At 49.1% G+C, this 13,514-nt stretch overlaps 1 protein-coding gene across 1 annotated transcript in view; it reads left to right on the plus strand.

The window, feature by feature from the left end:
• The window catches only part of aff2 (AF4/FMR2 family, member 2), a 120,014-nt gene that overhangs the window by 97,238 nt on the left and 9,262 nt on the right, over window positions 1–13,514 (plus strand). The window contains 3 exon segments of the mRNA XM_067247636.1: window positions 8,776–8,935; window positions 10,488–11,708; window positions 11,902–12,017. Coding sequence (XP_067103737.1) covers window positions 8,776–8,935; window positions 10,488–11,708; window positions 11,902–12,017 — 1,497 coding nt within the window.

Genomic DNA, 13,514 nt, shown 5'->3' on the forward strand with positions numbered 1-13,514 from the left:
GCCACAAAGAGTGGGAGTGCCTCCGGATCCCACAGGCTGACGTTCTCCTGCATGTTTATACTTCTCCATCTGTCTTTGACAAATAACTTCAAGCGTGTGTGTGTGTGTGCGAGGATATGTGAGTGTGATGTACGTAACGGCTGGAGTAGGCAAGACTTTGTGCCTTGTCGATATTCGTTGTGATTCACGCGATGAATGACACACACACACACCTCCAGACGGCCTTGTAAGGGGGTCTGGGCAGAGTCACCACTATCCCGACACCCCTCCCTCATTCCTCCATCCGTCCTCTCTCCTCATCCTCTCTCTTCCTCACAACTCTCTAACCTTCCATCCTACTCTCACAATCTGCCCTGAAAGCTGAGGTCAGGGACTTAACGATGGCCGTGGGCTAACTGTTAAAAAGCCGTTTGTCATGCAGTGCGTGTGTGTGTGTGCGCGTGCTGTACATCTGTTACTGTGTTGAAAGTTCACTTTAACTTCGGCAGAGCAGATTAAAAAGGCTGGAAAAACGGGAATCTCTAGTGTGTGTGGACACGTACCTATGCATGTAGCCGATGTGTGGCTGGGCACAGTGGGCTGTCCACGCTGAGGCCCACAGACTGGAGCAGCACACCAGATCCAGGTTCAGGCCTGGGTTGACCTCATGCACCCTGGCAGCCTGTGTCTGTACTACTGTGTGTTTGTCTACATGCGTGTGTGTGTACATACTTGTATACGTGATGGTGCGTGCGTGTGTGTTGGGCGGGGGCTGGGGCGGGGAGGGGGGGGGGGGTGTAGTAAATTTGCTGAGACGGCCAGCTCTGCTGGGCTCAGCCCCTCTCCTAGACAATCAGATTAATTGGAGCCGGGGCTATTAGCAAGCTAGAATACATTAGTGCTGCTACAGAGGGAGCAGAGAGAGCAGCTTCCTAGCCTTGTCAACCCTCAACTTGTTTACTGAGGCAGACACCGCCACCGGAGAGAGAGGGCTGTGTGTGTGTGTCTGTGTGTGTGTGTTTGTGGGTGTGGGAGATGGGATGGGGAGGAGGTTGTGTGTGCCTCTTCTGTCCGTGTTAGTGTGTGTGTATGGACTGTTTTCTGTGTGTGTGTGTTTTGTGAGAATGTATGTGTGGTTTGCTGTATCTGCCAGATGTCTGTCCACATCCCCTGTATGAATGTGCATTGGCAGCGTGTCTGCCTGGCTGTAGGTTGGAGCCACAAATATGATGAGCTAGCTGTCTGCATGTGCTTGCTTGCTTAATGTGAGATAGATAGTGAGAGAGAGGGAGAGAGAGAGAGAGAGAGAGAGAGAGAGAGAGAGAGAGAGAGAGAGAGAGAGAGAGAGAGAGAGGGAGAGATAGAGAAAAGTGTGTACACAGTATGTGGCGTGTGTGTAGAAGTGTGTGCTTCATTCTCTAATTCAGACTTTGTAAAAAGATAGGTGTGTGTGTGTGTGTGTGTGAACATACAACTCAAATTATATCCTCATTCATCTGTGTGCTTGCAGCAGAGACACTCTCCCTTCGATTGATGTCCTCACGCAACCTGTCAAAACACTCCTCACCACTTACCTCCCCCCCCTTCTGCTCTCACCATAACCGTGAGTGAGTGAGTGTGTGTGTGTGTGTTGGTGGGGGGAGGGAGGGGGGCATAGTTGTGTTGGTGTGTGTGCATGTCCCATCTCTAAGCTGATGAATGTTTCTGGGTCTTAATCCACTCTGCAGGCCTCATTCGAACCTGTGAGTTAGACATGGGAGTAATGAGCTAACCGGTGGCGTGGCTGAATATGTACATGAGTTGACAGGCGCCCGCGGGCCAAATTCGCTGGCCAACTGTGAAAGCTCCCTGTGGTAGCTGGTGTTCCAACTCGGTCGTTCACACCCCCCGTGCAGCTATGCGTCTCGATGATATACGCAACATGAAGAATTAATGACAGACCTTTAATGGCGCAATACATCAACACAGCTTAGTCGGTATCACATTGTCAGTTCTCTGGAAGTTTCTCTCTGAGTAAATACATGTTTTGTAATGTGTCGAACAATTCCGTAAGAGACCGACTGAGGTTTGCATCAGGGGAAAGCCCCACTAAAAACATTCCCTCCTTCATGTCTATTTTTTACAGTCAGGCTTAGGGTTTTTTTGTTGTCAGTTGGTATGTGCTGTCAACAGGCGCTTTTTGAACATTCAAATGATTTAAACTTTTAGCGACTGTATAGTGTTCCGGACAGTTCCGCAAGGCTGGGGAGTTGATGAAAGCCTTTGCTCAAAAAATATTCCACGTTCTCCATTAGCTGTCATCAAGGTCAGAGCGCAGTATTCTATAACTGATCTATGTAATTAAAACAGGAGCCATTACTGTGTTCGACTAATGGCACCAGTTAATCTCGCCCGGCCATGGTTTTTAATTCTCTGTGGCTCGGCTTTTCTGCTGTAAATGAATCCCTGGCACGCAGAAAGCTTAATGTGTGTGTCTTTGTTTGCATCGTAATTTACTTAAGGTCTACCAAGGACCTAACAAGCATTAGCATACCCCTCTCTTTCTGTGAATGTGCGTGTCCTCTTCCTCTCTCGTCCTTTATATCAGTTTTCATTGAGGTTTTTATATCTCGTTCTCGGTTTTTCACATATATATGTTGGCGACCCACACCTCCAGTGTTGCTAGATCGTCAGTAGCTTCTGTTTCCTCCGGCCGTGTGAGTGTGTATGTGTTTTGTCGCAAACAGTATGTGTCATGTGTGTGTGTATGTGTGTTCTTTGACATCACATCATCATCGGGCGTGTGGAGCTGTATTTGTACCTGACCACCACAGCAGTCTGATGGCTGTATTCATGTCATTTTATTTGTTGCCGACTCAAGGAAGGAAGAAGAAACAAGTGGATCTTCTAAAGCAGTCTTTCAACAACTCGACGGTTTTTGAGGTTCAGGGACTTGGATAAGTGATGTTTGCCCTTCTCGGCAACCTACAGATGTTGAAACTATGAACTCAGCCGGTGAACAGTTGGTTCATGTCTGCTCATGTGTTCATTGATCGCAAGTTGAACGTTTGATGATAGATAGATAGATAGATACAGAGCTCAGGGCAACCTCGAAATGCAGTTAAGACATGGAAGCGCGTCCCAAAAAAAAAACTCCCCTTCAACCTCTGGCCAGCCTCCAATGTATTCAGTTGTGGGGTCAACAGCAGCCTAAACGTTTGTTTGTGAAACCCTCCCGTCTCTTCTGACCAGGGCTGTCTGGGGCTTCCAGGGGTGCTGGGTGTGGTGGTGACATGGGAGGATCTCTCAGGGGACTGGGGGGGGGGGGGGGAGAGGTTCCCATACAGCCGTTTACAGAGCTGCAAACCCACGAGCCGGAATGTTCCACCACGTTCAGACAGACAGGATTTCCATGTCTCTAAACAGGACTCATAAAAAAACCACACAAGACTGGAGAAGAAAAGTGTGTTTTTGTGCGTGTCGCTGTTTTTCACGCCATGGATACACAGGACGGTCGACGATGAGTAGATGAGAGGCTGAGCATCCTGGTGTGTGTGTGGTGTGTGTAGATATGTGTGTGTGTGTGTATAGGTCTCTAAGTGAATCAGGATATTACTGAAGTCATGCCATCGATCATGGGACTGCTGCGTCTCGTAATTAGTTTCCCTCACATGGAGTGGTCATCATTTCAGAACATAGGTTCCTCTGGGTGTGGATGGAGGGGTGAAGTGTGTGTGTATATGTGCCTGTGTGTATTCAGAAGCGCATGTGTGTTCGACTGTGTGTGTGTGTGTGTGTGTGTGTGTGCAGCTCTGTGTGAGCTCTGAGAGTCTGTAAATATGTGCGCATGCATGTGTTAGGGTTGCATGCATGTTTGAGTGTCTGTGTGTATTTGTGCACCACCCTGTGGGTGTTGAGGCAGTGTGTGTGTGTGTGTGTGTGTGTGTGTGTGTGTGTGCTCACAGTGTGTCCCTGTGTGTGTCCTTATCCCAGACATGCCCTCTCTCCCCCAGCACCCACCCTTTCTCCTCATGGTAATTTAATCAATTAGGTGTTTTAATAGATTTAGGGACAAGTGGAAGCCTAGATTATGGTCTGGGAGATCGGGGAGCAAGTTATTCTTTGGGGTGATTTATAAAAATAATAGAGTGTGGCGCGTGTGGGGGATCATTTAATGACAGAGTAGAGTGAGGACAGCCAAATTATGGATGACATCCTGTCTCTCTCTCAGTCTCTGTCTCTCTTCCTTTCTCTCTCTCTTAATTTCTCTCTCTCTCTTTCTCTCCATTTCTCTCTCTCTCAGTCTCTCTCTCTTCCTTTTCCTCTCTCTTTTCCGCACACTCTCGCTCGCACCCACACACTGGTTGTACGCACTTGCAGAATCACACATACACACTTGCGCGTTACACATTAGGCCTTCTATCACACATGCGCGCACACACACACTCACACACACGTACAGTACAGTCCAAAAACTAAAACTGACAAACACATTCCATAATTTGACACTTTCACAGACTCTGTCACACACACACACACCGGCGTTCCACACACACCAGACTCCAGCATTCCCACGGTTTGACTTTGACTGAACAGGGAGGGCTTGTGCAGCCAGACCCTTGGCACGGTTGAGTGTGTGTCACAGTGATGAAATGATAATGGCAGCTTTATTAAAAGCAGCCCTGCTCTCCTCTGGGCTTCAGGCTACCCAGGCAGAGTGAAAGAACTGCCACACAACCGGTCTGAAATCAAGCACACCCCCCACATCCACCTCTCCCATCAAGTGGAGTCAAATGCATCTTCCTCTTCCTGGAACTCAAATCAAATGCACCTTCTGACTCAACCTCCTCTCCCAGGGAGACAAATCTAACATACCTCTCACCATTCTCACCCTGGGAGAAAAGGATAAAAAAGAAAGCGTGCGCTTGGTTTTCTTTTCTTTTTTTTTCTGTCTAGTCAAATCAAAGCCCTCCTCCCCCCCCCCCCCCCCCCCCCCCCCCCCCCCCTCGCCATCTCCTCTTCCCTGGGAGTCGAATCAAAAACGTCCGTCCAGAGCCACGGCAGGTTTCCAGTCTCCGTAGACTCCGGCTGCAGAACCCTGTTCATGTATAATGAAGGATCAAACTTTATTGAAGGCTGAAGAACGACAGCTCTGCCCTTGGATACGCAGCATGCCAATGGGGAGGGGGGGGGGGGGCGTTGGGGGGGTAATGTTAATGTGGCCCATCTCAGGGTTAGGCGCTGCTCTCGTTAGCATCAGATGTTTAAATAATTAGAAAGTACAAACAAATAAGGAATAAGGCGAGGGAGCCAGACTAGGCCCTCGCCAAATCAATATAGGATATAGGATAGACTCAGGCCTCTGCTGACTCACACACACACACAGACACATTGTACACACACAAACAGAACACACACACTCACTCACACAGCGAGTTGGCTCCAAACTCTGGTTGTGCTCTGCTCACAGAGAGATCTGTTTTAATGAGACCCCTCTCTCCAGCCAGCTTTAGATGTTGCTACTGCTCTTCTGATAGATCTGTCTGTTTCCTCTCTCTCTCTGTCTCTGTCTCTCTCTCTCTCTCTCGCTCTCTCGCTCTCTCTCGCTCTCTCGCTCTCTCGCTCTCTCTCTCTCTTGCTCTCTCGCTCTCTCTCTTGCTCTCTCTCTCGCTTGCTCTCTTGTTCCCTCTCTCACTCGCCCCCTTCTCTCTCTCTCTATCTATCTTTCTGTCTCTGTGCCAGCAAGGTTTATGTTTCTCTTCTTCTTCTCAATGTTGGTGTGATCAATTTTGTTCTGTAATGTCCATCCTTTTTAAAAGGGTTTGAAATTGACAGTTTAGACTACCCAAATAAGGGCTTTAGAATAGATTGCCTGATCTCCCCCCTCTCTCTGTCTTTGCCCCTCTCCTCAATCTCATCATCCATTCAGACAGCGTTCCCTGTCCACGAGTCCCATGGATCAGGGATTATGGTATAAGTGTAGTGAGGACTGGTGCATCACAAATCAATAAGCAGGCTGTTCCTGAAGCTTCCGGGGGGGGCTGGCTGGGGACAGGCGCTATGGGGGTAGTAGAGGGCGGGGAGGAGGGGCGGGGGGCAGGATTGGGGGGGCAGGGTGGTGGGGGCAGGGTTGGGGGGGCAGGGTTGGGGGTCAGGATTGGGGGGTTGTTTTTCGACATGTGTGTGGGATAGAGAGATGGAGAGAGATCCTTGTGTGTATTAACACCCCTCGCTTTCTCCTCTCTCTCAACCTTATTTTTCCCCAAAGTTACACTGACCCGGAAAAACGTCTCATTACTTAACATTGAATATTTATAGGAAAACAGCTCTTCATAACTTCATAAATCATTTGGTAATGGTGTTGTGATATTTGGAGCCACTAATAAAAAATTAAAATAAAAGAATTACACAGAAGATTAAAATACACATCTCTTACACTATACTGTATGCTTTTGGAGGAATCTTAAGAACATGGCTAATATCTGTACCGTACCACCACGAACAGAGTACTTTAGCCTACAGTTAATCCTGTAAATGTCTTCAGATGTTCTATGTGTGTCTGTAGGGCCTACACTACTGTGTACGTGTGTCTCGGGGGCTGTTGGTTTAGTCTGCCCTCTTCTCCCACTCCCAGAGGGCCCGTTTTGAGCATGGGGTTTTCCTGGAGGTTTGCCAGGGGCTGCTGTCTCCCTACTGGGATACCTTTCCCTCCACTCGCCTCCTCCTGGCAGGCTGTCGGGGCAGTAGTAGCTGCACTCAGGGGACTCCCATCCTACCCCACAGTGTTCAGGGACTTCGGGAAACCCGGTTTAATTAAGAATACGATTACAACTGTTTACTTAATTCATGGCTGAGTAACCGCCCTTTGTAGAAACCCATCACTGTGTGTGGTTTGAGAAGGGAAACACCCAAGGTGTGTTCTTGTCCCTCCCACTCTCCTACCCCAGGCTTTTGTGTTTCAAGATTCCTGGAATGAACCAGTGTAAAAAGAACAGCGTGACTCACAGCTGCCAATTAGCCTTCTGTAGACGCCTCAGCCCACTGCCAAGTACGGTCAGTCATGAACGATGGAGGGATGGAGGGATGGATCAATAGTTAGATAGTCAGGATTGAAACATACATCAGGCAATAGACAACACAAAAAGGGTAGCGAGAGAGGGAGGGAAGGATAGGAGGGGAAAACAGAACAAATTGAAACGAAAGGGGGTGCAAGCAAGCAAGGGAAGTTACTCTCAAAGAACAAAGCCCCAGGTCAGCAGTACATTGTGTGGTGTTGTTCCCTCAGCTGAGAGGGGCTGGCCGGTGAACAGACCTCAACACCACTCTGAGCCGGTAAGAGGTGTTGTTCCTGGTAAAAGTCTTCAATTTTTTGGGCTGAGGATGTTCTGTTCTGTGGGCCAAGCTTCTGCTAGTCTCCAGGAGAACATGAGGCAAGGGAAAGAGAGAGAGAGAGAGAGAGAGAGAGAGAGAGAGAGAGAGAGAGAGAGAGAGAGAGAGAGAGAGAGAGAGAGAATATAACAGGCTGAGTACAATGAGGAAGAGAGGTTTTCTATATATACTTACCTTCGCTCAGAGAACATTAGCACTCGCTTTTTTTAAATGTATTAACGGGTACTCTCTGTCACACTTACACACATACTGCACATGCACACACACACAAAACACTATTTTATAGTATATTAGCATACACAAGTACCACTCAGAGTGGGGAAAGATGAAAACGTCATTTTTGAGGTCTTTGTAAAGTGCTCTAATGGCACCAAGGAAAATAATTATCAATCTCTCTTGGAGAAAGAGTTTGACAACACTTAGGTATCAGGGACGGTGGAATTAAACTGTGATTGAATGTATATTAAAATTAAATATGAGAAAGTATTTAAAAAGCGGACATTCCTGGGATGTATGTATCAAATCGTCCACAACATCTTTAGTTGTAAAGCAATTAGACTATAAACACATATATTTTTAAAGGAAGGAAAAGACACTATTAAATAGATTTAGCTACAGCTGTAAGCTTTATTGAGCCATGTAGTACAAGCCTGGCTTTGATACCTTAACTAACCTAGAGAGAGAGCTGAAGAGAGGGAAAGGCCAAGCCCGGGAGAAAGGAGGCCAGATAGAAAGAGAAAAGGACATGAGTAGACAGAATGTAGTTGGAAAGAAGACAAACTGACTCCCAGATACATTTATCTCTCTGTCACCCCCCCCCCCCCCCTCTCTCTCTCTCTCTCTCTCTCTCTCCCCCTTTCCCCTCCCTCCCTCCCTCCCTCCTCCTCTTCCAGTGCTGTACTACATACAGTGTGTGCACGCCTCTGCAATATCTGCTGCCTGTCGACACTTTGAATAGGTGGTGTAAATTGCCTCTTGGAAAACAGGATGTCAGCATCCTTTGTTGTTCAGTTATCTGGTTTGTTTTAATTAGACCGATTATTAGACAAGAAGAGTTTTTTTCCACCCACTCATCAAGACTCCTGAGTGATGATGTCGGAAAGTGTCAGAATGTGTGTGTGTGTGTCTTTATTGGGTGGTAAGGGATTCATGTGGTTCAGTGCTGAATGAAGGAGCCAGGGCTGCTTTTAGCAACTTGAAAACAGTGCATCATCTCTTCTAAACTTTCACTCATGTACACACACACGTGTGTGTCATACAGCCTCTCTCTGGAATATTAATGTATATACAAAATAAATAAATGGAAATTTGAAAATAAAATGTATTTTTCTCTCTCCACCACCCGCTACTCCTGCTTTCTATCTTCCCTCTACCCCTCCTATCTCTCTATCTCTCTTTTTGCCATCTTAATCCCTGCTCTCTTGCCAGCCTGCCGGTGGTGGCGTCCCGCTCGGCTGACCAGGGGCACTCCAGCGGCGCCTCAGGCAGTTCCAGCGAATCGGAGAGCAGCTCCGAGTCCGACTCCGACAGCGAGAGCAGCTCCAGCGACAGCGAGTGCAACGGCGCCTCCCGAACCGCGACCCCCGAGGTACGCACGGCCACCCGGCCAATCCCCATCCCTCTCGGCCGAACTAGGCGGAGAGCAGCTAGCTGGCCGAGTCATGTGGTCGATATGAGAGCGGATTACTTGAGTACCTTTCCATTCCGTTTCGTCTTGAGGGACCTAACAAGAAATGCTGAGTCAGGGAGATAAAACAAAACGAAAGCGCGGTGCAGCGCAGTGTGTTAAGTTGTTGGTGTGGAGAGATGCTGATGCAAAACAGGGACTTAGAGGCCCCGCTCGGCAGTGTTAAGAGCCCGGCAGGCCCTCTGTGGGACTGCTCTTGGAGCGCGTGACCGGCGTAAATATTTACCTCTGTTCTTCTGGTGGCCCCTGTGCACCCCTACGACTTCCTCTGTCTCTTCCCGGGGGAACCTCACACACATATACACACACACACACCCATATACACACACACACACACACACATTGGAAAACCACATATGCACCCATACAGACGGCAAAGGCAAACCCTCACACACATCGGGAAAAGACACACACACACGTGTCATCTGCAGAGACGTCTCAATCCCTCTCTGAGAGCACTTTACCGGTGTTTTGCTCTGACCCTCGAGGACAGCCCGTACTTCCAGCCTGTTAGTGTTAATGTGTTACTGCCACTGGTCGCTTTCACTCCCAGCTCCCCTCCTAGAGCACAACACACCTCACAGCGGCCCACGACCGGGACGGTCTGCGGCCTCAGAAATAAAACAGCGTGGAAGATTAGCTTTTATGAAGGCTTGCGTCAGACTGGATAAGTTAGTGTGTGTGCACTTTGTGTTTTTTTGGTGCCTGTGTGTGTACCCTTTCACACCCCCACATTCCCTTCGGCTTTTTAACACCCTCCGCTTTTAACACCCCTTTCCATCACCAGTTCATTTCCACCACTTCCTCCTTTAATTCTCCGCCAGTGACTCAATATCATTTAGGAGATCGTTCAAGACCGTCTTTACGATTTTCATAGCTGAGATTTATGCCAGTCTGGAGGCATAATGGCAGAAAACAAATGATCTGAGATGGCATGCTCCAGAAAGATGGAGTCACCAGTCTTGGGGGTGGTGGTGGGCAAGAAACAGAGAGATAGAGAGGCAGATACTTAGTCATTCACTGAGTTGATGAAAGCCTGTTTTAACGACCTCCTCATCCCCTCGCTGCCTCATTGGTTCGTGGACGTCCTATAACTCGGAGGAGACGATTGAATTATCATATTTTACACCCATGAGTCAACACGGGGTGTTTTTATGATTAGCCTGTAGTGCTATCAAAAGTGCAGAATGTTTCTTTGTACGATAAAACTCGTCTTTTTTTCTCCCAATGGTTGTTAATAGTCCTAACTCACAAAGCTGATAAAAGCATCACAGTATTTGCTGATTAAAACACATGGATTTCAACAAAAATGATTAAAAGTTATGATGAAGTCTTAATTAATCAAAAAATTCTACATGTCTCTATCTTGTCCGTGATCAAACTGGATTTTAAGACCGTATTGTAACATTTCTATTAAATAATTCAACCATGTTTCTTCTCTTAACTTCCTTAGCCTGAACCTCCATCCACCAACAAGTGGCAGCTAGACAAGTGGTTGAACAAGGTGACTCCCCATAACAAGTCCCTGGTAACCCCTCAGCCAGAGAGCCATGTTCCTCCCGTTAGCTCCCAGCCCACCCACACCCACAACCTGGCCTCCGAGAGCCCCGCCCCGGGGGTTAAGGCCAAACCTGGCAACCCAACCCCATCCCTGGCCCTGCCTGATCCTAAAAACCCACGAGGGCTTCTCAGTCCCGACAAAGCCAAGCCAAAAGCGGGCCAGAGGGCACTTGAGGGGCAAAGGTCAAAGGGCAAACTGCCAAGTGTGGCGGGGGCGGAGCCAGCAGCACCTCGGCGGAGCACGGGCAAGAAACAGCCCAGGAAGGTAGAGCGCTCGTCCAGCCTGGATGACCAACAGCAGCACCACCCACCCTGGCCCAGACCCACCCACTCCAGTCTCACCACCAACCCCCCCAGGGAAAAGGACCCCCCACCTCCACCCCTCCCACTGGAGGCCCCCCGACCAAGGACCAAGACCCCAAGCGGGAAGACAGCCCCAAGGAAAGAGCCCCGCAGCACCAGCACCACCCCCACCCCTCCTGCCCCTGCTCCTCCAGCACCCCTTCCTCCAGCGCCCCCAGCCCCGCCCGTGGACAAGAAGAAACACAGGGGACCCAGCAAGATCGTTCCCAAGTCGAAAGAGTTCATCGAGACAGAGTCGTCCTCCTCGTCCGAGTGCCACTCGGATCCGGAGGAGCCAGGGAAGGTCCAGCTGCCACCGGGCCCAGGACCCAGCACCACGGGCAGCCTGGGCAGCTTGGGAGGCCTGAAGCCCAAGGAATGTATCACTCTGGGAAGCACCAACCTGAGCGTGAGCAGCCTGGGAAGCTCCAGCAGCACATCCATACCGGACCCTGGAGGGGTAGGGGACTTAGAAGACCCCGAGGCCCTGTTCTCCCCCACCCCGCTGGGCCAAACCCACCTCCTCTCCCCCCTAAGGGACCTGGAGCACATGAAGTCCCTCTGGGTAAAGATTGAGCTCAGCTTCCTGACTAGGATACCCGGGCAAGAAGTGTCCCGCAACCCCACGCCGCCCCCGCCACCGGTTGTTGTGCACGCGGTGTCTGCCAAGGTGGCGGAAACGAGGGAGAGTGGAGCCAAGCACAGGCGGCAGTCGCCGTCTTCCTCGACCCCTGTCCAGAAGCCCCCTAGCAAGAGCAAGAGGAAACACAAGGTAAGATACCTTTCACATTCTCTCTCTCTCACACACACACACACACACGTTCTCTCTCATCCTCTTTACTCTGCTTATACTACTGCTCTCTCTCTCGTTCTGTTTGTGTCTCTTGTCAGTCACTTTCCGAGAACCCGTAAGTCACTGTTCTACACAGGACCGCTTATCAAACGTCCCTTGTTTCCCCATTCAGTCTGAGCATTGTGAAGCGGTCAACGGTAGCAAGAAGCTTCGCTTGGAGGCTGACTCCCTGCTCCTGCCTCCCTGCATCTCGCCGATACACAACCACAAGAGCTCCGCCACAAAAGAGTAAGTGGCCCTGGCTGCACAGCGGAGTGCTCTCCTGTGACGGACGTCACGTGCTGAAGACAGTGAGGGGGGGGGGGGTGTTACAAACACAACACTCGGTTGTAGTGAAAGAGCACGGTGCTTTCATCACAGGCTGTCCTCTCGGCTGGGAGGGGAGGTGTCGAGTGTGTGTTCCTTTGTCAGAGCCTAGGCTTTGAGTTCTCTTAGGGGACAGAGAGGGCATACAGTGGCGTTAGCAGGACATGTGAGAATTACATTCATCATTTATGGCTTTGCCCTGCTCATGACATTGAAGGTTTGACACTGACAGGAGAGCTAATGCAGCTGTCTGGCTAATTTTAGGCATTCTATTAGTGCTGGACCAAGGGATTGTCAGGAGGGTGTGTGTGTGTGTGTGTGTGTGTGTGTGTGTGTGTGTGTGTGTGCGTGTGTAACATGAGGCCTCAGGGTCATGCAGCAAGTTGCACACATCTTCTGCCAAAACATCCCCACTAATCACTACGCAAATCTCTTTAAATGATTACCTCCAGTATAAAATATGAGGCTTCTCCCTCGTCTTGTTCAGAAAAGTGTTTTCGGTCAAGCGTCTGAAATACAGCCCGTCTTCTGGATGTCTCTAAATCAACCCTGTTTAGACAGCTTCAAAGCCAAATCTTCACCCTCTTAATCAGATTGGAGTCTAAAAGATGCTTTTTATTAACGCCGTAAACGTATGCGCGAACGCTCGTTTTCAGGCGCCATAAAACGGGGGGAAATATGCTGCCGTTCCGAAATAACCTAACAACATCATCCTAATTAGGTTTCCAGCCAGTTCTTTTTTCTTTTCTTTTTTGGTCTCCGTCCTGTAGATCAAGCCTCAGGCAGTCTGCAGCTAGCTAAGCACTTTCTCTCGGTATATATCAAACCTCTACGGGTTTGTGGGAAGGAGAGACAGACATTATCTGTTGTTGCAAACAATGTGAGTAGAATAGTGGCCATGGGAGGTGAGATTTAACAAGGAGTTTTACAGCCTCAGTGGTTTGGAAATTCCATATTGACTTAAAATAACCAAACCCGGCCAAAACCCTGATTTCCACTGTGTACTTGCCGTTCTTAATAAATCAGGGTAACACAATAGAGACAAAGAAGGAAGGATCTTGAACGGTGAAATATCGCGGAGAACGTTCTAACAGTTTCTATGTGATGGAGCATTATCTAGTTGAAACGTTGTGTGCGGCTTCGAATCCCCCCAGGCCTTCTCACCTAGTCTAGCTAGCATGCAGACCACGTGGAACACAGCCACCTCTGCGCAGCAACAGACCTGGAACCTGTCTTTGTTCTACTCCCATGAATAGCTCTGTTCTTACATGTGGGCCTACTCTATTCTAACATGTCTAAACTAGAAACAAACTGGTGATTTGTTTCATTTGATAAAGGGGTAGAGCTACCGGCGCATCTCTAATTACGAACTCAGTCCTCTCAGAACCAGAATAGTGCCAACAGGTGTCTGTGTTTCTG

This window comes from Osmerus mordax, chromosome 12, assembly GCF_038355195.1.
Source record: "Osmerus mordax isolate fOsmMor3 chromosome 12, fOsmMor3.pri, whole genome shotgun sequence".
NCBI classification, from domain to species: Eukaryota; Metazoa; Chordata; class Actinopteri; order Osmeriformes; family Osmeridae; genus Osmerus; species Osmerus mordax.